This window comes from Oncorhynchus mykiss, chromosome 16 (genome assembly GCF_013265735.2).
Source record: "Oncorhynchus mykiss isolate Arlee chromosome 16, USDA_OmykA_1.1, whole genome shotgun sequence".
NCBI classification, from domain to species: Eukaryota; Metazoa; Chordata; class Actinopteri; order Salmoniformes; family Salmonidae; genus Oncorhynchus; species Oncorhynchus mykiss.
The window spans coordinates 62,952,201-62,976,831 of record NC_048580.1 but is presented as its reverse complement, the minus strand read 5'-3'; the positions used below and the strand labels follow the sequence as shown (position 1 = coordinate 62,976,831).

Below are 24,631 nucleotides of genomic sequence, written 5' to 3'. Positions count from 1 at the left end.
CTGGTTAAAGAAGGATTTTTATGCCTTGAAACAATTGAGACATAGATTGTGTATGTGTGCCATTCAGAGGGTTTAAAAATATTTAAGTGCCTTTGGATGGGGTGTGGTAGTAGGTGCCAGGTGCAACAGTTTGAGTGTGTCGAGAACTGCAACACTGCTGGGGTTTTCACATGTGTATCAAGAATGGTCCACCACCCAAAGGACATCCAGTCAACTTGACACAACGGTGTGAAGCATTGGAGTCAACATGGACCAGCATCCCTGAGGAACGTTTTAGACACCTTGTGGAGTCAATGCCTCAGCGTATTGAGTCTATTCTGAGGGCAAAACGGGGTGCAACTCCATATTAGGAAAGGTGTTCCTAATGTATTATTGTGTGTGTGTGTGAGTGCTGGGTATAGCAGTTGAACCACATCCTTTATGCATGTACTTTCCAGACTACACAAACAAGTCAGCCCACTCATGTGGTTCCCACGCCCAGACAGATGGACAGACCTGTTTAAAACCACTAACCAAACATTTACAGTGGAAGAAGAAGCCAGTGCTCTCATTTGGGTGACCAGAGCTGTGTTCAAATACATGTGTATTAGAGTATCTGTGTATTTGAGTACTTTCAATTGGGTCAAACCATTTCAAGTAGCCTTCCACAAACTTCCCACAATAAGTTGGGGGAATTTTGACCCATTCCTCCTGACAGAGCTGGTGTAACTGAGTCAGGTTTGTAGGCCTCCTTGCTTGCACAAGGATGAACCAGACTTATGGAGGTCTACAGGTCTTTTTTTTCTGAGGTCTTGGCTGATTTCTTTTGATTTTCCCATGATGTCAAGCAAAGAGGCACTGAGTTTGAAGGTAGGCATTGAAATACATCCACAGGTACACCTCAACTGACTCAAATTATGTCAATTAGCCCATCAGAAGCTTCTAAAGCCATGACAATTTCTGGAATTTTCCAAGCTGTTAAAAGGCACTGTCAACTTAGTGTATGTAAACTTCTGACCCACTGGAATTGTGATGCAGTGAATTATAAGTGAAATAATCAGTAAGTATCTGGTGTGGTGACCAGATGCATTAAGTACTGCAGTGCATCTCCTCCTCATGGACTGCACCAGATTTGCCAGTTCTTGTTGTGAGATGTTACCTGCAAGATCCCTGCCATTTCTGGGGGAATGGCCTTCACCCTCCGATCCAACAGGTCCCAGACGTGTTCAATGGGATTGAGATCCGGGCTCTTCGCTGGACATGGCAGAACACTGACATTCCTGGCTTGCAGGAAATCACACACAAAACGAGCAGTATGGCTGGTGGCATTGTCATACTGGAGAGTCATGTCAGGATGAACCTGCAAGAAGGGTACCACATGAGTGAGGAGGATGTCTTCCCTGTAACACACAGCGTTGAGATTGCCTGCAATGACAACAAGCTCAGTTTGATGATTCTGTGACACACCACCCCAGACCATGACGGACCCTCCACCTCCAAATTGATCCCGCTCCAGAGTACAGGCCTCGTGTAGCGCTCATTCCTTTGACTATAAACGCGAATCCGACCATCACCCCTAGTAAGACAAAACCGTGACTTGTCAGTGAAGGGCACTTTTTGCCAGTCCTATCTAGTCCAGCGACAGTGGGTTTGTGCCCATAGGCAACATTGTTGCCGGTGATGTCTGGTGAGGACCTGCCTTACAACAGGCCTACAATCCCTCAGTCCAGCCTCTCTCAGCCTATTGCGGACAGTAATTGCAATGTATTGCCCTTGCCACATTTGCAGTCCTCATTCCTCCTTGCAGCATGCCTAAGGCACGTTCACGCAGATGAGCAGGGACTCCTGGGCATCTTTCTTTTGGTGTTTTTCAGAGTCAGTAGAAAGGCCTCTTTAAGGCCACAGTTATGAAAACTTAGGACACTAATTGCCTACCATTTGTAAGCTGTTAGTGTCTTAACTTCTTGACGCAACCCATCCCGTTAGCGGGATAATTTTCATCAACAACCGCTGAATTGCAGAGCGCCACATTCAAAAAATATTATTAAACATATTTCTATTCATGAAATCACAAGTGCAGTATAGCAAAACACAGCTTAGCTTTTTGTTACTCCACCTGTCGTGTCAGATTTTGAAAATATGCTTTACAGCGAAAGCAATCCAAGCGTTTAAGTTTATCGATCACTAGACAACATTATGAACACCTAGCATCAAAGTAGCTTGGTCACGAAAATCAGAAAAGCAATAAAATGAATCGCTTACCTTTGATCTTCGGATGTTTTCACTCACGAGACTCCCATTTACACAATAAATGTTCCTTTTGTTCCATAAAGATTATTTGTATATCCATAATACCTCTGTTTGTTTGGCGCGTTATGTTCGGATATCCACAGGCTCGAGCGGTCACGACAACTCAGACGAAAATTCCAAATAGTATCCGTAATGTCCACAGAAACATGTCAAACATTTTTTATAATCAATCCTCAGGTTGTTTTTAAAATATATAATCGATAATATATCAACCGGCACTGTCTCTTTTTCAGTAGGATAGGGAGAGACGATGGCTGCCCAAGCATGCGAACACCTGACGCGATGTTATCTTTCTCGCTCATTTTTCAAAATAAAAGCCTGAAACTGTCTAAAACTGACACCTTGAGGAAGCGATAGGAAAAGGAATCTGGTTGATATCTATTTAAATGGAGCGAAGGCAGACTATGGAACATGGAGCTTTCAAAATAGAAGCCACTTCCTGGTTTGATTTTCTGAGAAATAGGCCGTTTACTTTGGGAACGTTATTTTTCCAAACATAAAAATAGTACCCCCTAGCTGAAAGAGGTTAACAACCGTTCTACAGGTGCATGTTCATTAATTGTTTATGGTTCATTGAACATTCTGTTCATTCTGTGAAGTTGTTTGGATTTTTATGAATTATCTTTGAAAGACAGGGTCCTGAAAAGGGGATGTTTATTTGAGGTAGTTTAGGTTTAGGAGTTTAGGTAGCGCACATGAAGACATCTCTGTTGAGATAATTTCCTTACTAATTTCTAGTCAGATGTAAAATGTTCCTGTTTTAGGGCCTCCCGGGTGTCGCAGTGGTCTAAGGCACTGCATCGCAGTGCTAGCTGTGCCACCAGAGACTCTGGGTTTGAGTCCCGGCTCTGTCGCAGCCGGCCACGACCGGGAGGTCCATGGAGTGACGCACAATTGGCCTAGCGTTTTCCGGGTTAGGGAGGATTTGGCTGGTAGGGATATCCTTGTCTCATTGCGCACTAGCGACTCCTGTGGCGGGTGCACACTGACCAGGTCGCTAGGTGTTCGGTGTTCCTTCCGACACATTGGAGCGGCTGGCTTCCGGGTTGGATGCGCGCTGTGTTAAGAAGCAGTGCAGCTTGGTTGAGTTGTGTTTCGGAGGAAGCATGGCTCTTGACCTTTATAGGTCGACTGGTTGGGGTGGGGATGTGTCTGATGGTGGTCTGGGTGTAGGACCACTTGGTGTGGATCCTCTTGGTGCACTTATTTTCCACCATAATTTGCAAATAAATTCATAAAAAATCCTACAATGTCATTTTCTGGATTTTTTTTCTTCTCATTTTGTCTGTCATAGTTGAAGTGTACCTATGATGAAAATTACAGGCCTCGTCTTTTTAAGTGGGAGAACTTGCACAATTGGTGGCTGACTAAATACTTTTTTGCCCCACTGTATATATTTTGTTGACAAGCTTGAAATGGGCTTGATCTAATTTGACACAACAAGCAAAATCGCATATCAAAGTTTAGCTCTCTTAATAAATCAGTAGGGGGAGAGAGAGTTCTGCCTTTATATTTACGTACCACATAGGAGTTTTGCCTTTGGAGGATATTCTTTTTATGGTGCATCCTCACTGGGCGCCCCTATTTTCATTTGGGTTAGTTTCATATTAGACACATCCATGCAGGATTTGAAATAAACATTCCAGTCTGAATACACCCTTTATGAAGATGATTGCTCATTCAATGTTGGATTGTATACCGATGTTACAGTTCCCTGACAGAGTTAGCAGTGTCTGTTTTTTCTTCATTGTAGTTCTCACTTACAGTAGTTAATCCTTCCTGTTAGTGGTGTGGTTTCTAAATGTCTCATCAATCTTTTTTGGCAGAAAATATACCAAATTGCAGGTAATTTTGACAGAGCAGGACCGTATGACTGTATCAATGAACTAACGTTTCACTCCTCTCTCCCTCCTCCTCTCTCCGTAGTAAATGAGTACCTGTTTATGGTGCAGGCCACAGGGATTCACATCAAGGACAACGTGAAGAATATCGGTGTTCAGGTTCTAGAGCAGGTGGTCAGAGGTGGTTACAATATCAATGGGACAGGTAAGACACAGCTAACACAGGTTCTTAATGTTAGGGCACAAGTCTGCCAACACAGGTTCTCGATATAATATGTTTCTTAACACTTCTACATTATTGTGGATGCTACCATGATTACGGTTAGTCCTGAATGAATCGTGAAAAATGATGAGTGAGACAGACACACGAATATCATACCCATAACACATGATAACCTCTCACATTACAATAACATAGGAGTAGAGATGCATGATATATCAGTGAACATATCGGAATCGGACGATATTAGCTAAAAGTACCAACATCCATATCGGCTGATGTCTAGTTTAACGCCAAAGTGCAAAACCAATGTCAAAGCTGACGTGCATACCTATATAACGTAATGACGCAACATAAAATTTAGCACTATACGTGCAACACAACATTCCTATCCTAGCCCAAAATGTCTGCTGTGTGGATCGAGCAGTCATTTGAAAGAGTAAGAACATTTCAGCGTGACAACTCAAAGATGAAATCCATTAAAGCCAAGATAATGGAATTCATTGCCCTTTTACAATCAACCGTTCTCTGTCGTGGGTGATGTTGGCTTTCACACACTGGTCGAGCGGTACACACTACAAAGTGCGCTATTTGTCAGATGTTGCCCTACACAGTAATAGCGTCACTACTATTAGCTTCACGACATACATGCTATGGAATGCCGTTTGGGTCTTTGCGTGTTAAAATAAGATACAGTAGCACTGTCAAAGCTGTACAAAAAGCCACAAACGATGTGTTTTCAGCCACAAATGATGTGTTTTCAGCCACAAATGATGTGTTTTCAATACCGCGTTGTATAAAAGCATAATTTGTTAGACTGCAACTTCTGGGGTAGCTAGCTTTAGCCTTGGTACCTAGCTAGAACCAATACAACCAGCCTGAAAACAATGACCAGTAGAAACTGCAGTCATTTTCATTATACTTAGCAATGATTTTGGAAACCTTGTGAGTAAGTATTAGCTAGGTTGCCACTTGTTGTTCTCCTATTGAAATTGAACTTAAGTTCATGAAAATAAATAGCTAGCCAGCTACTTAACCCTTTTGCCCAGAGCTAACATTATAAGCAGCCAGCTAGCTTCATCTTGCTAGTGAGGCTCGACCGGTCTATGTGTTCTGAAGCTAGCCACAATAAGGATTAGGAAGAATAGTCTAATTTGCGGTTTGCCTTCAAAATTAAAGTGTCATTGACAGTGCTGCAAATGAATACAAATAGTAGAATTATGCCATACTTTTATTTTAAAGGATAAGCGCAAAGTCCACTGTTGTGGCTAATCCTTATTGTAGCTAGCTTCACATAGATGGGTCCAACCACCATTCATCAAATAAGAACTGTCTTATAAATGTAGGGTTGTTTTAGATGATGACACCTAGCTACAGTATATAGTTAGCTAGCTTGTCGCTTTGATTGTCGCTTTGCTATGTTTTTGGGGAAGAACATTGTTTGCATCCATGAGCTAGGTGCGCGAGACAACTTTACCAGCATCATTGTGACATATGAAATACGAGTGATAGTGTAGTCAATGTGTAATAACTATGTAAAAAGTTAATAAATGCGTTAAATTATTATGTGACGTGCAGTCATATTCAGGTCCTGACATGTTAAATAGTATATATTTTTTGCCACTTAAAGACCCAAACGGCGTTCCGTAGCCATGACCCAAACGGCGTTCCGTAGCCATGACCCAAACGGCGTTCCGTAGCCATGACCCAAACGGCGTTCCGTAGCCATGACCCAAACGGCGTTCCGTAGCCAAGACCCAAACGGCGTTCCGTAGCCAAGACCCAAACGGCGTTCCATAGAAATCCTGTTTGAGAATGAAACGACTGAACAAATGAACAACGAAACAGTACAGCAAGTATGTGACAGAAATAGTTTTTTTTTTTTTCTGGTAATGGGGACATACGTAAATGCCATAAAAATTACTTTTTGGTGTGTGCGTGTGTGTGTGTAACCTTAACTAGGCAAGTCAGTTAAGAACAAATTCTTATTTATAATGCCGGCCAAACCCGGACAATGCTAGCCCAATTGTTTGCCGCCCTATGGGACTACCAATCACAGCCGGATGTGATACAGCCTGGATTCAAACCAGGGACTGTAGTGACGCCTCTTCCACTGAAATGCAGTGTCTTAGACTGCTGCGTCCGTGTGTGTGTTAACTATTTAACTGTACTGGAATGCTTAAAAGGCAGCAATTTTAATATCAGTGCATCGCTCCATAGGAGGTTAGCATTTTTTGGGGGGGTATGATATTTGTGCATCTAACTTTCTCACTCATCATTATTCATTCAGGATTCTTCATAATAGCATCCACATTAATGTAGAAGTGTTTAGAAACATATATTCTTTACAATAAAGTGACTACATTATTTTGCATTAATTTCTGTTGGGCACAAAATGATCTGAAACACAACCAAAACAAACAGCAAATGGGTCATTTAAAAAGTTATAGTCAATCGATCAATAATATAATTATTCTCTTAGCGAAACATTTTATCTTTAATTTACAATCTGTAGAAACTAAGAATAGAAAAATTAAGCACAGTTGGAAAAATATATGCCAAATAGAAACTGTACGGTGTTCAGAGATAGATGGGAGGGGTTGAGGGGAGCTGAAGGGTGGGGCTAAAAAACAACATAACTCATGTAAAATATACTGTGTCCGTAATGTCAAATATACGGTGTCCGTAATGTCAAATATACGGTGTCCGTAATGTCAAATATACGGTGTCCGCAATGTCAAATATACGGTGCCCGTGAAATGTATAGAAGTTCAGAACTTTTGTGAAACCGCACAGTTGAAAAGGATATGGCAAATTGAAATCAAAACTGGATGGTGTTCAGAGATAAATGGGAGGGGTTGGGGGGAGCTGAAGGGTGGGACTAAAAACAAACAGGCCCAACCTCTACTATTGTAAAGTGTACTGTGTCCATAAAATGTATGTATAAGCTAGAAGTAGAAGCCTAAGTGTTGTTGTCCATAAGTTTACTCCAATTAGGGGAGGGGTGGTAGGGTTAGGGGAAAATAATAAAGGAAAATATTTATTTACTAACAAATATTAATGGGGATTGGAAATGATGCAGACAATTGAATTGATGGAACCCACAATCTATCTGCAATATTAAAGCTGTTCTACCTTCTAAAAAAAAACAGAAAAACAGCAAATGCATCCATTAAGTTTGTAGAGTCACAAGCTTGTTGTAATCATTGTGAATATGGGACCAAATACTAAACTTTTGACTACTTTAATTCACGTATACAGTACCAGTTAAATGTTTGGAGACACCTACTCATTCCAGGGTTTTTCTGTATTTTTACTATTTTCTACATTGCAGAATAGTAGTGAAGACATTAAACTATCACATAACACATATGGAATCATGTAGTAAAAATATATTTAATATTTTTCAAAGCAGCCACTCTTTGCCTTGATAACAGCTTTGCACACTCTTTGCATTCACTCAACCAGCTTCACCTGGAATGCTTTTCCAACTGTCTTGAGTAGTAGTAGTTCCCACATATGCTGAGCACTTGTTGGCTGCTTTTCCTTCACTCAGCGGTCCAACACATCACAAACCATATCAATTGAGTTGAGGTTGGGTGATTGTGGAGTCCAGGTCATCTGATCACTCATCACTCTCCTTCTTAGTCAAATAGCCCTTACACAGCCTGGCGATGAGTTTTTGGTCATTGTCCTGTTTAAAAACAAATGATAGTCACACTAAGCGCAAACCTGACGGGATGGCGTTTCGCTGTAGAGTGCTGTGGTAGCCATGCTAAGTGTGCCTTGAATTCTAAATAAAGGCCGTGTCATCAGCAAAGCACCCCCACACCATCACACCTGCAGACATGCAGAGATCATCCATTCACCAACTCTCAAATGTGGACTAATCAGGCCAAAGGACAGATTTCCACTGGTCTAATGTCCATTGTGTGTGTTTCTTGTCTCAAGCAAGTCTCTTTTTATGGGTGTCCTTTAGTAGGGATTTCTTTACAGCAATTCGACCATGAAGGCCTGATACTCAGTCTCCTCTGAACAGTTGATGTTGAGATGTGTCTGTTACTTGAACTCTGAAGCATTTATTTGGGCTGCAATTTCTGAGGCTGGTAACTCTAAAGAACTTATCCTCTGCAGCAGAGGTAACTCTGGGTCTTCCTTTCCTGTGGCGGTCCTCATGAGAGCCAGTTTCATCATAGCACATGATGGTTTTAGCGACTGCGCTTGAGGAAAGATTAAACGTTCCGGATTGACTGACCTTCATGTCTTAAATTTACAGTCCATCATTACTTTTTCTTTGCTTATTTGAGCTGTTCTTGCCATAATAAGGACTTGGTCTTTTACCAAATAGGGCTGTCTTCTGTATACCACCCCTACCTTGCCAGAACACAACTGATTGGTTCAAACACATTAAGAAGGAAAGAAATTCCACAAATGAACTTTTAACAAGGCACACATGTTAATTGAAATGCATTCCAGGTGACTACCTCATGAAGCTGGTTGAGAGAAAGCTTTGCACATTATTGGCCGTCATCAAGGCAAAGGGTGGCTACTTTGAAGAATCTCAAATATAAAATCTACTTTGATTTGTTTACTACATGATTCCATATGTGTTATTTCATAGTTTTGATGTCTTCACTACAATGTATAAAACATTAAAATAAAGAAAAACCCTGAAATGAGTCGGTGTTTCCAAATGCTTGACTGGTACTGTAAGTGAATTTGTCCCAATGCTTTTGGTCCCCTAAAATGGGGAGACTCTGTACAATTTTTGAGATGTGTAACTTCTAAACAGTTCACCCGATATGGATGAATAGACCCTCAAATTAAAGCTGGCAGTCTGCACTTTGACTTCATAGTCATTGTATCATTTCAAATCCAAAGTGCTGGAATACAGAGCAAAAACCCAATACCTTTGGAGCTCATTGTAGTAGTCTAAGGTGTCATAATTAATGAGTTCTCTCTGGCTGCGTCTAGGCCCCCTAGTCCTTTTTATAGTTCACTACTTTTGACCACAGCACAAGGTGAATAGTGTGCTGTTTTTGTACACAGTCTGTGTGTCTGGACGATTAACACTGAGCAACATACTGGCAGTAGTGGAAATGTATTTAGGTTAGGCCATTGATTTCTCCTTCTGTCTGGGACCAGATTATGCCTATGACTTCAACCTGAGTGAGAGTGATGTGCCGCCCACCACATACCTCCCCGACAGCTTCACCTATTTGTCCTCACAGATCTGCCCAGAGAGACTGCCCTCCATGAGTGAGTGTACACACACACACACACACACACACACACACACACACACACACACACACACACACACACACACACACACATGTTTGTTTTACTATCCTTGTGGGGACCAAACTGTTGATTCCCATTCAAAAATCTGATTTTCCATAACCTTAACCCCAAATCCCTAACCTTAAACCTAACCCTTAATTCTTACCCTATTGTAAACCTAAGCCTACAATATCTTTTTTCCTTGTGGGGACTGGCAAAATGTCCCCACTTGTTTCCTTGTTTTACTATCCTTGTGAGGACTTCTGTTCCCCACAAGGATAGTAAAACCATAAACACACACTCTAGAATATTGGCCTTAAACCATTAGCTAGTCACATGGAACACATGTTTGATTTATTTCAAGCACTACTTTCAAAGAGTTCACTTCACAATGAGATTGGTATTTTATACCTATAGAGTTCTATTCTGGGCTTTGTGCTCCCCTAGCTAGTTAAGTGAAAGACTGTTACCTCAGTTCTTGAATGTCAGTTTATTGAGTTTTACGAGTGTATATGTGGTTGCGTGCTGTCCTGTTCATTCAGTGTTGACCTCTCACTCTCTCTCTCTCTCTCACTCACTCACTCACTCACTCAGAGGGGAGGCTGGAGGTGAATATGAGTGAGATGGCTCTGGAGGATGTGGAGAGGGTTCTGTTGAATGCTGAGCCTAGCATGACCCTGGGGGGCTACTGGAAGCCCAGGGACTGTGTCCCACGCTGGAAGGTGAGTTAATGATTGGTGCAGTCCATCACACGCACTGTCATACTACACATGCATGTAGCCTGTATAGGACTCTGATGGAGGCACTGTACTGTACAGTCTGGATCAACACATCAGCCCTGGATAATGTATTTATTAGTCTTTTTTAAAATTGAACTGGAAATATATATTGCACTTCAAGAGTGTGCAGCCAGGACTACATTCCTCCCATGTCTAACTTCTTCTCAAGTAAATGAAGGCACACAAACACATTCGCAAAACAGAGCAGCCAAACAGTGACACTAAATTCCAGCTAGATGTGTGTGAACCAGACACTGTTTCTGCAGGAAGACAGCTGATTGACAGAGGGGGTTTGATGGTTGACATCTCCATTTCCCTACTCAGGCTCAAAGGAAACATAAAGACATGTTCTGGAACTTTGGCAATTATTATTTTTGTTATTATTTTTTACCTCCTGCTTTGGGATGGATGTGTCAATGTGTAGTTCATACATGCATCATCTCTGAGAATAATTACGGTCTTACCTCACTTAGCCACGTAACCCTAGTTTGAAAGTGACCGTTTTTCTGGAACTTGTGCTGCACCATTTTCCATACAAGTTCCCCCACATAGGCCAGCCCTCTAGCAATTTGAGTTCTAGCCAATGAGCTTCAGCCCCTTGCCATTTGAGTGACAGCTAACCACTATATGCACACACAGCAGAGCGAGAAAGAGAGCAATGACGTGGTGCACATCTCTGCACAAGTACGCAATTTACTGGGATCAGTTTTGGCTTGTGAGCACTTCATTCAGAACTACTGGCTAAGAAGTATACAAAAGTACTGGAGAATCTCTTTAAAGCTGCTGCTGTTACTAAGATGACTCTTCTAAAAACCAAAACCAGGGAAAGCATTTAGTTGGCCCTCTCCAGAGTGACCTTCAATCCACCTATCCCTGTGCTATGATCAGTAAATGCCATATCTGATTGTGTGACATTTATATTTTTGAAAGGCCTGTTGAAATACTTAAATGCCTTCTTCCTTACTTCTGTAGTGGTTGTGCCTTATCTGATGTGTAATAATGTTGTTCCCCTCCCTATCCCTAGGTGGCGATACTGGTCCCATTCCGAAACCGCCATGAGCACCTGCCCATCTTACTCAGACACCTGATACCAGCACTACAAAGACAGAGGCTACAGTTCGCCTTCTATGTTGTAGAGCAGGTAAACACGCATGCACACACTGCTTGGGTATGTGTGGCTCACTGGATAACCACAGAACTGCTTGGGTATGTGTGGCTCACTGGATAACCACAGAACTGCTTGGGTATGTGTGGCTCACTGGATAACCACAGAACTGCTTGGGTATGTGTGGCTCACTGGATAACCACAGAACTGCTTGGGTATGTGTGGCTCACTGGATAACCACAGAACTGCTTGGGTATGTGTGGCTCACTGGATAACCACAGAACTGCTTGGGTATGTGTGGCTCACTGGATAACCACAGAACTGCTTGGGTATGTGTGGCTCACTGGATAACCACAGAACTGCTTGGGTATGTGTGGCTCACTGGATAACCACAGAACTGCTTGGGTATGTGTGGCTCACTGGATACCCAAGCAGTTCTGTGGTTATGTGTGGCTCACTGGATAACCACAGAACTGCTTGGGTATGTGTGGCTCACTGGATAACCACAGAACTGCTTGGGTATGTGTGGCTCACTGGATAACCACAGAACTGCTTGGGTATGTGTGGCTCACTGGATAACCACAGAACTGCTTGGGTATGTGTGGCTCACTGGATAACCACAGAACTGCTTGGGTATGTGTGGCTCACTGGATAACCACAGAACTGCTTGGGTATGTGTGGCTCACTGGATAACCACAGAACTGTGTGGCTCACTGGATAACCTCTTTCTCTCCTCCCTCCCTCGGACCACTCCTCCCTCTCCTCCTAGGTTGGTAGTGAGCCCTTCAATAGGGCCATGTTGTTTAACGTTGGCTTCCGGGAGGCTATGCGGGACCTGGACTGGGACTGTATGGTGTTCCACGATGTAGACCACATGCTGGAGAACGACAGGAACTACTACGGCTGTGGAGACATGCCTCGCCACTTCGCTGTCAAACTCAACAAGTACTCCTACATGTGAGTCTCTCACAAACTTTCAGACACGCGTGTGTGTATTGTCACGTGCTAACACACACATACACAATTTTTCCATTAGTTGGAGTTGTTTCTCCTAACCATTTCTTAGATGTGTGTGTGTAATGCTAACTCTGTGTGTGTGTGTGTGTGTGTCCTCTAGGCTTCCGTACAATGAGTTCTTTGGTGGCGTCAGTGGTCTAACAGTGGAACAGTTCACCAAGATCAATGGTTTTCCCAATGCATTCTGGGGCTGGGGAGGGGAAGACGACGACCTTTGGAACAGGTGAGGAGAACGCCCTCCATATCCATATCCTCCCTTTTATTACTTCCTGTACTCATACAGAACATAAACAACACACACACACACACACACCATGTCCCCTGTGACAGGTTTACAGTGCGAGGCTGTCGATAGTGTTGACATTGTTTAATTGCAATTCAGCCTTTTTCTCCCCAATTTCGTGGTATCCAATTGTTAGCAATTACTATCTTGTCATCGCTACAACTCCCGTGAAGGTTGAAAACCATGTGTTTCCGAAACCCAACCCAACTCGCATTGCTTCTTAACACGGCGCGCATCCAACCCGGAAGCCAGTGTTTCCTCCAATGTGTCGGAGGAAACACCGTGCACCTGGCGACCTTGGTTAGCATGCACTGCGCCCGGCCCGCCACAGGAGTTGCTGGTGCGCGATGAGAGAAGGACATCCCTACCGGCCAAACCCTCCCTAACCTGGACGACGCTAGGCCAATTGTGCGTCGCCCCACGGACCTCCCGGTCGCGGCCGGCTGCGACAGAGCCTGGGCGCGAACCCAGAGTCTCTGGTGGCACAGCTAGCGCTGCGATGCAGTGCCCTAGACCACTGCGCCACCCGGAAGGCCCTGCAATTCAAAGTCGGGGTTACGAACCCTAGTGGGGTCGCGGGAGAATTTCAGTTCGGTCACAGCACATATTGTATGAGACAATTTAAATACGTTTTTGAGAAAGATACAATGTCAAATCAAATTGAATTTGTCACATACACATGGTTAGCAGATGTTAATGCGAGTGTAGTGAAATTCTTGTGCTTCTAGTTCCGACAATGCAGTAATAACCAACGAGTAATCTAACCTAACAATTTCACAACTACCTTATGCACACAAGTGTAAAGGAATGACTAAGAATATGTACATAAAAAAATATATGAATGAGTGATGGCCGAGCGGCATAGGCAAGATGCAGTAGATGATTATAGAGTACAATATATACATATGAGATGAGTAATGTAGGGTATGTAAACATTATATGAAGTGGCATTGTTTAAAGTGGCTAGTGATACATTTATTACATCAATTTTTCCATTATTAAAGTGGCTGTAGTTGAGTCGGTGTGTTGGCAGAAGCCACTCAATGTTAGTGGTGGCTGTTTAACAGTCTGATGGCCTTGAGATAGAAGCTGTTTTTCAGTCTCTCGGTCCCTGTTTTGATGCACCTGTACTGACCTCGCCTTCTGGATGATAGCGGGGTGAACAGGCAGTGGCTCGGGTGGTTGTTGTCCTTGATGATCTTTTTGGACTTCCTGTGACATCGGGTGGTGTAGGTGTCCTGGAGGGCAGGTAGTTTGCCCCCGGTGATGTGTTGTGCAGACCTCACTACCCTCTGGAGAGCCTTACGGAAATGGGCGGAGCAGTTGCCGTACCAGGCGGTGATACAGCCCGATAGGATGCTCTCGATTGTGCATCTGTAAAAGTTTTTTTTTTGGTGACGAGCCAAATTCCTTCAGCCTCCTGAGGTTGAAGAGGCGCTGCTGCGCCTTCTTCACCACGCTGTCTGTGTGGTTGGACCATTTCAGTTTGTCTGTGATGTGTACTGTACGCCGAGGAACTTAACTTTCTACCCTCTCCACTACTGTCCCGTCGATGTGGATAGGGGGGTGCTCCCTCTGATGTTTCCTGAAGTCCACGATCATCTCCTTTGTTTTTGTTGACATTGAGTGTGAGGTTATTTTCCTGACACCTCATTCCGAGGGCCCTCACCTCCTCCCTGAGGCCGTCTCGTCGTTGTTGGTAATCAAGCCTACCACTGTAGTGTTGTCTGCAAACTTGATGATTGAGTTGGAGGCGTGCATGGCCACGCAGTCGTGGGTTAACAGGGAGTACAGGAGAGGGCTGACAACACACCCTTGTGGGGCCCCAGTGTTGAGGATCAGCGGGGTGGAGATGTTGTTACCTACCCTCACCACCTGGGGGCGGCCCGCCAGGAAGTCCAGGACCCAGTTGCACAGGGCGGGGTCGAGACCCAGGGTCTCCAGCTTGATGACTAGTTTGGAGGGTACTATGGAGTTAAATGCTGAGCTGTAGTCGAGGAACAGCATTCTCACATGTTATTGAGTAAATGTATTTATTGGTTTCTTTTCATTTTAATAAGAGAGAACCTTCAATTCATTGCTTTTTTATTTGTTGATGTAAAAATCGAAATTGCAGATTTATTTTTAAGGTTGTGCATTAGATTTGAGGTGGGTTGGGGTCGCACTAAATTCTTGGGAGAAAAAGTGGGTCCCCAGAGGAAGTTTGAATACCACTGCCTTAACCTTTACATTAACCATTCAGAATGAGTGCCTAAACTTAATGTTTAACCCTATCCAAAACATTAAACTTCTAATTTTGACATTTGGGACAACTTAGAAATGTGTTGTGTAGTGAGACTGTGAGAACTAGTTGGACACACAGCAGGCATTCTTCCTCCATTTGTCTTTGCCATACAGCATTGTTATCCCCCCACACACACACACGACTCAGAGTCCACTCCCACTGAAGCAGATGTGTCTACTGCGCCCCAAGCTTTACACAATCACTGACAACAGTATGTACTGTACAGTTTGTGCTGTGTCTTTTAATTGTTTATACCATGCCGTTGTGAGTGTGTGACTCTGTAGTGTTACTGTGTGTCTGACAGGGTGCAGTACGCTAACTACACGGTCAGTCGGCCGCAGGGAGAGTTGGGTCGTTACATGTCAATCCCACACCACCACCGTGGCGAGGTGCAGTTCCTGGGAAGGTTAGTCTCTCACACACACACACGCACGTGCGCACACACACACGCACGTGCACACACACACGCACGCGCACACGCACGCGCGCACACACACACACACGCCACTCTCTAGTACACTAACACACATCCCCGGTGATACTTGGGGATTTGGATAAAGAGGGTGTTTGTGAGAGGAATGCAGCCCCGGCCCATGTGAGCCAGTCACATGAAGAGTCCGAGTTAGTGGCTTTCAGGGATTTCTCCACTCCTCCAAAGATTTTGCATGTGACTTGCTTGGGAGCTACATTCCAAGCATATCCTCTCTACTCTCATTCCTAAATACTTAACATCTTTTACAAGTCAGCAGTTGGTCGACCACGTCAAATTGAGCCGTCGTAAACCTGGGGTATTTCCCAATAGTCTACCATGACTTCCTTCTGGTCTCTTCTACTTCATCTTCTCTGGGACTCGAACTGACCTTGGAACAGCGTCTAGGCTCGAGGACGGCAGACTTTATTCTGCTCTGTCTGATCCCTGTCTTTCTTCTGTCCTCCCAGGTACACTCTTCTAAGGCGCTCTAAGGAGAGACAGAGTCTGGATGGGCTCAACAACCTGCGGTACTCCCCCCTATTGTCCCGGAGGCCTCTCTACACCAACATATCAGTCAGCCTGAGCAGGAAGCTAGCCCCTATAGCAGACTATAACTGACCAGGAAGCAGCGGGCCACACAGCCCTCCGGGGAAACAAAGTCATTATGGACGTCAGCCATATCTCACCAGTCACAGCACTCCTTAGGACTTTTTAGTTAATTTACTTTGATTCAGTTTTTTTAAGCAAAAAAAGACATGCAGAACGGTGTCACGAGGATTGATCAATCAACATGTAAGGAGAAAGCCGCACTCGTTTTGTGCTGTGGTCCATCAATCGCTTCTATCATCCGGGCTTCTCCACTCTTCTGTCTCCACCTGCCCTCCACACCATTTTGGGCCTTTAGCATTCATTCTTTCATTAATGTGTTCAGTAAGTCATTAATTCACTCATGGAGACAATGGCAACTGTAAACATAAGGGAAACAGGAACACGTTCCCTCTATAGGGCTGTGGTGTGGAGGGGACAGTAGTGTAGTTTGTGTATGTGGCTGAAGGAGTTAGGTTGTACACACAAATCTGCTGACACAGTCCCTAGGCTTTGATTTTATTTTGACCTTGAATATTTGATCTGAATATTTTTCATTGACTTATTAAACCTGTGAAAAACAGACAGACACAGAGTAGGTCCTCACAGCTGGCTCTGTGTAGGACATGGAGGGAGAGAGAGACGCTGTGGACAAAGGTATAACATTAGCTTGAGACTGACTTGTGTGCAGAGTGGCTGACTGGTCACAGTAGACACACCTTTAGCTAAATAAACATACTAGCCTAGCAAATTGAAAATATTTGACAGTACAGTGTGAGTGAGAGAGGGATAGCTATGTATGTGTGAGTGAGAGAGGGATAGCTATGTATGTGCGAGTGAGAGAGGGATAGCTATGTATGTGTGAGAGAGAGGGATAGCTATGTATGTGTGAGTGAGAGAGGGATAGCTATGTATGTGTGTGAGAGAGAGAGGGATAGCTATGTATGTGTGTGAGAGAGAGAGGGATAGCTATGTATGTGTGTGAGAGAGAGAGGGATAGCTATGCATGTGTGTGAGAGAGAGAGGGATAGCTATGCATGTGTGTGAGAGAGAGCGGGATAGCTATGTATGTGTGAGAGAGGGATAGCTATGTATGTGTGAGAGAGGGATAGCTATGTATGTGTGAGAGAGGGATAGCTATGTATGTGAGAGAGAGAGAGGGATAGCTATGCATGTGTGTGAGAGAGCGAGGGATAGCTATGTATGTGTGTGAGAGAGAGAGGGATAGCTATGTATGTGTGTGAGAGAGAGAGATAGCTATGTATGTGTGTGAGAGAGAGAGATAGCTATGTATGTGTGTGAGAGAGAGAGATAGCTATGTATGTGTGAGAGAGAGGCATAGCTATGTATGTGTGAGAGAGAGAGATAGCTATGCACATGGGCTTGTCAGCATCCTGTTTTCACTGCTTTGAGGGATTTCTGATGACAGACACATGTTTAGTGAGTCTCCTAAACTGAAATGTTCACTGTTCACATCATGTCATGCAGTTTAAGCCTGTCTCCCAATTCACACTCTTTTCCCTATAGGCCTGTGTGTTCCAAAATAATGTGTAACACTGTATAGGAATAGGATGATGTTTGAGAAGCAGTCTAAAACTAGAGACCCTGTTCTATCCCCTTTACCCTAAACAGAAATGTTTATTCATCTATAGGGTCATTTGCGATGGAGCCTGCAGAGGCACTTTCACTAGTGTCTATTTAAAGAGACACTGCACTGTGTTTGCAGCTGCTTTGTGTAATGTCATTCTGACGTTGGTTAGACACCGTGGCAACGCTTTCCAGCCCCCCCCCCCCCCCCCCCATCCTGCTGGACTATGATGACGGTGCCCTTAGGCACTGCTCAAAGGTCAGAAAGTAACTGCAGACACAGATTAAGTCATTAGCAAGTGGTTAATCTTTAGCCAGTGTGTATGTCTGTGTGTGGGAAAAGTCTGAATACTGGCGTTTGTGTTTGGGTGGTATGCTACATGAGACCTCACAAACTAAGGTACATTCACCACTCCAAATATCTCCAGCCCTTCGTCTTCTCGTCTGTGCAGATATGTCTATTTTTGTATTTGTCGTTTTTAAGGATCCCCATTAGCTGCTGCTATGACAACTCTTCCTGGGGTCCAAACAAATGAAGGCAAAAATAAAACGGTACATCATACAACATTATTACAGTAGAACATTTATAATCCCATCATACGTGTGTGTGTGTGGAGTGTATGTGCGGAGTGCATGTGCTAGCGTGTGTGTGTGTGTGTGTAGAGTGCATGTGCTAGTGTGTGTAGGGTGTGTGTGTGGAGTGCATGTGCTAGCGTGTGTGTGTAGAGTGCATGTGCTAGCGTGTGTGTGTGTGTAGAGTGCCTGTGCTAGCGTGTGTGTGTGTAGAGTGCATGTGCTAGCGTGTGTGTGTGTGCTAGTGTGTGTAGAGTGCATGTGCTAGCGTGTGTGTGTGTGTGTAGAGTGCATGTGCTAGCGTGTGTGTGTGTGGCAGTGTTTGAGTGAATTGGTTTTGTCACAGTACTGAAGTAACATCAAATGTGGTCCTACTGTTGTCTCTGTTCAATGGCCTATATTCCAACACACCGGCCCCTCCATGTCTTGGTGTCTCCATAGCTTTAATATACTGATAGTTCATTTCACACACATCGCCTTGTCAAATCATTGACTTTCTTCAGATTTATCATTGGGGAAAAAACGTTTTTTTGTGTTCCCATGATATGACGGAGGCGGGACCTCCTTTTATTTATTTAATCTTTTAAAGATGACTTCCTGTGATTGATTGATTGATTTTGTTGTGGTGGTGATGATGATGATTCAGTAAACTTGCTGTGAGACAGGCTGTGTTAGAAGCACTGAAACTTGTGGTTGTGAGATTGAAAGTTCAACCTGTGTGGAAAGATGTTCCAAATTAACCCCTGCCCCTAAACTCTATGCACTTAGATCTGAAACAATTAGCAAAATGGTAAGGGCTCCACCATGCCTTTTTAAAATGCTAGTTGGAATGTCTGTCATATTGCTTATACCTGTCCAATCCACTTGGATCTACACACATGCATAGAGATTAGGATCTAGAGGTTCATTTTGGATTTTATATGTTCGTTAAATCAGCTGAACCGGCAATGTAGACGTAGGCCATTTTGTGTGACAACCACAGGAAGAGGAAGACGCCTAATTATAAAGTCACTTCCTCCTGCTAAGCACCTTCTGTTTCTTCATCGATAATCAATGGTGCTGATCTGCTTGCCCTTCGATTGGGGGAGCCACTCACTACGTGCTGCCTGGGAACCAATCCTGTGTGTAGATAGCTACAGGAAGTACCCCTCTTATTGGTTCATCCTTCCTCTTTTTAATGTCACCCAACTAGAAGCATGTGTTTACTTACCTACTGTGGCCAATCACGTTGGAGGTGCTTAGTGGAGAGTTGTTGACATTAGCTGCTAGTTTCTCTAAAGTCTTCCTCTTCGAGTGTGTTTGATTGAAATGGTGGAGCCTGTCAATGCCAGGGGCCCAGGTGTCATTTACAAGAGGTTGTTGTTTTTTGTTTGTAAATATTTCGGTTTTGTTTGTTTTCAAGCTCTGCTCTGCTCAGAGCCTGAGTTTATAGGCTGGAGTGTTATGATTCGAGCCCTAAGGTTTCCACTACTGCTGGAGGAGAGGAATACAACCCAGTAGTAGTGCTAACCTGAGGCCTGGGTGTGAATCACCCTGCTGTCTGTCACTTCTAGGTTAACCCCAGACCTTCAAGGTAAGTCCCAGTCCAGACCCGAGGCCTGCAGCCTCTGGTTCTGTTCCTTTGCCTTGAACCAGTGAGTGACCTAGACCTGGGAAACCAAGTAAACATGTACTGTAGTATACTGTCTTGTCAGTGACATTGGTTGGTCTTTACAGTGCTGCAGCTCTCGAGGATTAGGACTGGGGACACCTTGGTTTAGGCATGGTCTTACGTCAGATAGCCCAACGATCGTTAGAATAACGCCATCTGCCGGAAGACAATGGGGTTTAGATTGTTGTTCTAACTGATCCTGTGTCAGTGTGGTAAGCCCAGAGCTCAGCCAGGGTGTGCTGCAACACCCCGGTCTTGTCAGGCTCCTCTCTGACTGAGCAGAGCCATGATCTGATCCATTCTGTGCCAGTCCAAATGAAGGGCTCAGTGCTGCTCCTCCCTGGTATGACTAGCCACTGTTATTATTCTGTCTAGATGTACATGTAGCAGACTGGATAATCATGGAGGCTAGTCGTCTCAGAGATGAGCACTGACGCCCTGACAGACTGGCAAGCCTTAATAAAAACCTAATTTATTTCACTGTTTTCACACGCTTACATTTTTTTTATGAGCAAATCTATTTAAATTGATGGATAAGGTGCATATAAGATAAATGTCCACTCTGTAAATATTATTATGTCTAGTGTTATTGAAAAGAGAAATTAAAGGTCTTAAATCCCTACAAATGCTTAACGAACAAGGGGTTCCGCTGAGTTCCTTCTGGTGCCATGGACCTACTTACCCTCATCAAGCGCTACATAATCACTTTCACATTATTGGTTCCAAACTCATTGTAGATAAGGAATAATGTAAGGGTTAGTCCATCAGCATTAGAACCCATCAGCATTCTGGAATAGTTCCCATTGTCATGAAGAAGATGATGTGGGTCATCTCAGTAGTCTAAAGTGGTAAGGTGTAGGTGTAGCTTATATGCAGTGCTTGACATGGGGAGGAGCTCACCAGAGCTGAGTACCGGCACCTCAAATGTTCTCCTGCTTGAGCTCCTGTTCCTCTTATAGAATATCAGCTCAAAAGTATTGTGGAGCTCCTGCACCTAAATATAAACGGTACCGGCACCCAAAACGAGTACTGAAATCTATTTCAGTCCAAGTCAAGTACTGCTTATAGGGTATAGGGAGAACTACATCAGCCAGAAACACCATTATGTTTATAGTAATGGGACAAGAAGGCGAAACCATGTTCCAACTGCTACCAACTCCAGATTATACACCCCCAAAATGTGTTTTTGTATAAAGGCAAATTAAAAGATGAATAAATACATGACTATATTACTAATATATCTTTCTCTGATTGTAAGGACTTTATTTCTCCTTGAATTGAAGCCATTTGAAGCCACTTGTAAAACTCGATGTCAGCCTTATGTCTGTCTGTCTGCATTATCTTTTGTATGATGATTTTTTTTACCATCGTTATTGTCAAAGTACACCAATAAAATTAACTTTAAACGATGTCCATGTGCTCTGAAATTATTATAATTAATGGAGCCATGTTGGCTCAGAAAAGGGCTAGAAATGGGAGGAGTAAGGAGAAGAGGAGCGGTCAGAGCTAGTCACACCAGTACTGTAGGAAAACTAGACCAAATCATGTGTCCTGTTAACAGAACTCTCTCCACTGCACAGCTGTTCTGTATCAGATCAGTGACTGGGACAAAGGTTTTGGTTGTTTAATTTTGTGTGTGTGTGTCATCTGTCACAGCAGGGAGCAGAAAGAGAGTCTGAGAGGAGGGTCACAGCTGCATTTAGTGGGTGACATTTAGAACATCAACAACAGCACATCAGGTTAGCCCACTGCAGTCACCCGCCTTTTCATTTGGCTCCATTCAATCGTCTAAAACCACTAGGAGACATGCCACAGAATTGTACTGTGTCATATGGCCATATTTGCTCATTCATATACACTCTGTGCAGTGACACACAATTCTTTTGACAGTTTATTAGAAAAACGTGTTTGAATGTGAAAGGGTATACCTAATCTGTTGCACAACTGAATGCGTTCAATGGGTCTTCCACATTTAACTTAATCAAAGTCCATTTCATCGGTGCCTGGGGAATGTGCGTAATGCATATGTACACTCAACCAAAATATAAACGCAACATGTAAAGTGTTGTTCACAGGTTTTAATGAGCTGAAATAAAAGATCCCAGAAATGTTCAATATGGACAAAAAGCTAACATCCCTGTTAGTGGGCATTTCTCCTTTACCAAGATAATCCATCCACCTGACAGGTATGGCATATCAAGAAGCTGATTAAACAGCATGATCATTACACAGTTGCACCTTGTACTGGGGACAATAAAAGGCCACTCTAAAATGTGCAGTTTTGTGTCACAAAACAATGCTACAGATGTCAAGTTTTGAGGGAGTGTGCAATTGGTATACTGACTGCAGGAATGTCTACCAGAGCTGTTGCCAGAGAATTTGATGTTAATTTCTCTGTCATAAGCCATCTCCAACGTCGTTTTAGAGACTTTAGCAGTAAGTACAAACGTCCTTACAACCGCAGACCACGTGTATGGCGTCATGTGGGCGAGCGGTTTGCTGAGGTCAACGTTGTGGAACAGATGGTGGTGGTGGGGTTATGGTATGGACAGGTATTTCCAGCAAATTCGCACAGCCATTGAAGAGGAGTTTGACAACATTCCACAGGCCACAATCAACAGCCTGACCAGCTCTATGTGAAGGAGATGTGTTGTGCTGTATGAGGCAAATGGTGGTCACACCAGACACTGACTGGTTTTCTGATCCACGCCCCAACTGTTTTGTAACGATCTGTGACCATCAGATGCATATCTGTATTCCCAGTCATGTGACGTTCATAGATTAAGGCCTAATTAATTTATTTCAATTTACTTCTTGTATGAACTGTAACTCAGTCAAATCTTTGACGTTGCATGTTGCGTTTTATATTTTTGTTCAGTATATGTATGTACGTGCGTTCGTGCCTCTCTCCAGTAGTCTTTATGCCACTAATGAACGACTTGGCCTTCAGTGCTGATGAATGGCAATTCCTGATTCTATGGGTAGCACTCTGTTCCTATTCTGTGTGTATGTTTTGGTGTGTTTCAGTCACTTCCCTTCATATCAGCACACAAAGTGACAAGCCTCAGAGCTGCTCTCTCTCCATCCTGTGTCTGTTCTCTAGGTCATCCATGGTTGGGTCCCTCTGTGCCTCGCTGCGTCCCCAGGGAGGGAGAGGGTGAAGTTTGCTGGAGCGGGCACCCAGCTGTTCCCTGCCCATGGGGCCCTGCTCACTCTGTGTGTTTGCTCTATCCTGCTGTGTGTTTGCTCTATCCTGCTGTGTGTTTTCTATTAGGGTGTGTGTGTGCATGCATGCATGCATACAGTTGAAGTCGGAAGTTTACATACACCTTAGCCAAATACATTTAAACACAGTTTTTCACAATTCCTGACATTTAATCCTAAAATTCCCTGTCTAGGTCAGTTAAAGTGATGATCCTATTTTAAGAATGTGAAATGGCAGAATAATAGAGTGATTTATTTTGGCTTTTATTTATTTCATCACATTCCCAGTGGGTCAGAAGTTAGCAGTGCCTTTAAATTGTTTAACTTGGGTCAAGTGTTTCGGTTAGCCTTCCACAAGCTTCCCATAATAATTTGGGTGAATTTTGGCCCATTCCTCCTGACAGAGCTGGTGTAACTGAGGCAGGTTTGTAGGCATCCTTGCTCATACACGCTTTCTCAGTTCTGCCCACAAATGTTCTATAGGATTGAGGTCAGGGCTTTGTGATGGCCACTCCAACACCTTTACTTTGTTGTCCTTAAGCCATTTTGCCACAACTTTGGAAGTATGCTTGGGGTCATTGTCCATTTTGTAGACCCATTTGCGATCAAGCTTCAACTTCCTGACTGATGTCTTGAGATGTTGCTTCATTATCCACAAAATTTTCTACCCTCATGATGTCATCTATTTTGTGAAGTGCACCAGTCCCTCCTGCAGCAAAGCACCCCCATAACATGATAATGCCACCCCTGTGCTTCACGGTTGGGATGGTGTTCTTTGGCTTGCAAGCCTCCCCCTTTGTCCTCCAAACATAATGATGGTCATTATGGCCAAACAGTTCTATTTTTGTTTCATCAGACCAGAGGACATTTTTCCAAAAAGTACAATCTTTGTCCCCATGTGCAGTTCCAAACTGTAGTCTGGCTTTTTTATGGCGGTTTTGGAGCAGTGGCTTCTTCCTTGCTGAGTGGCCTATCAGGTTATGTCGATATAGGACTCGTTTAACTGTGGATATAGATACTTTTGTACCTGTTTCCTCCAGAATCTTCACAAGGTCCTTTGCTGTTGTTCTAGGATTGATTTGCACTTTTCGCACCAAAGCACGTTCATCTGTAGGAGACAGAACGCGTCTCCTTCCTGAGCGGTATGACGGCTGCGTGGTCCCATGGTGTTTATACTTGCGTACAATTGTTTGTACAGATGAACGTGGTACCTTCAGGCGTTTGGAAATTGTTCCCAAGGATGAACCAGACTTGTGGAGGTCTACAATTTCTTTTTTAGGTCTTGGCTGATTTCTTTTGATTTTCCCATGATGTCAAGGAAAGAGGCACTGAGTTTGAAGGTAGGTCTTGAAATACATCCACAGGTACACCTCCATTTGACTCAAAATGATGTCAATTATCCTATCATTATAAGTGAAATAATCTGTCTGTTAACAGATGTTGGAAGAATGACTTGTG

At 43.6% G+C, this 24,631-nt stretch overlaps 1 protein-coding gene across 2 annotated transcripts in view; it reads left to right on the top strand.

The window, feature by feature from the left end:
• The window catches only part of b4galt5 (UDP-Gal:betaGlcNAc beta 1,4- galactosyltransferase, polypeptide 5), a 48,535-nt gene extending 31,668 nt beyond the window's left edge, over positions 1 to 16,867 (top strand). For both annotated transcript variants that reach the window (XM_036947533.1, XM_036947534.1), the window contains exons 2-9: positions 4,216 to 4,335; positions 9,496 to 9,609; positions 10,228 to 10,355; positions 11,437 to 11,553; positions 12,287 to 12,474; positions 12,635 to 12,757; positions 15,406 to 15,507; positions 16,041 to 16,867. In XM_036947533.1, the coding sequence (XP_036803428.1) occupies positions 4,216 to 4,335; positions 9,496 to 9,609; positions 10,228 to 10,355; positions 11,437 to 11,553; positions 12,287 to 12,474; positions 12,635 to 12,757; positions 15,406 to 15,507; positions 16,041 to 16,191 (1,043 nt within the window). In that variant the 3' untranslated portion in view covers positions 16,192 to 16,867. The remainder of the gene's footprint in view (positions 1 to 4,215; positions 4,336 to 9,495; positions 9,610 to 10,227; positions 10,356 to 11,436; positions 11,554 to 12,286; positions 12,475 to 12,634; positions 12,758 to 15,405; positions 15,508 to 16,040) is intronic.
• Positions 16,868 to 24,631: the final 7,764 nt, after the last annotated feature.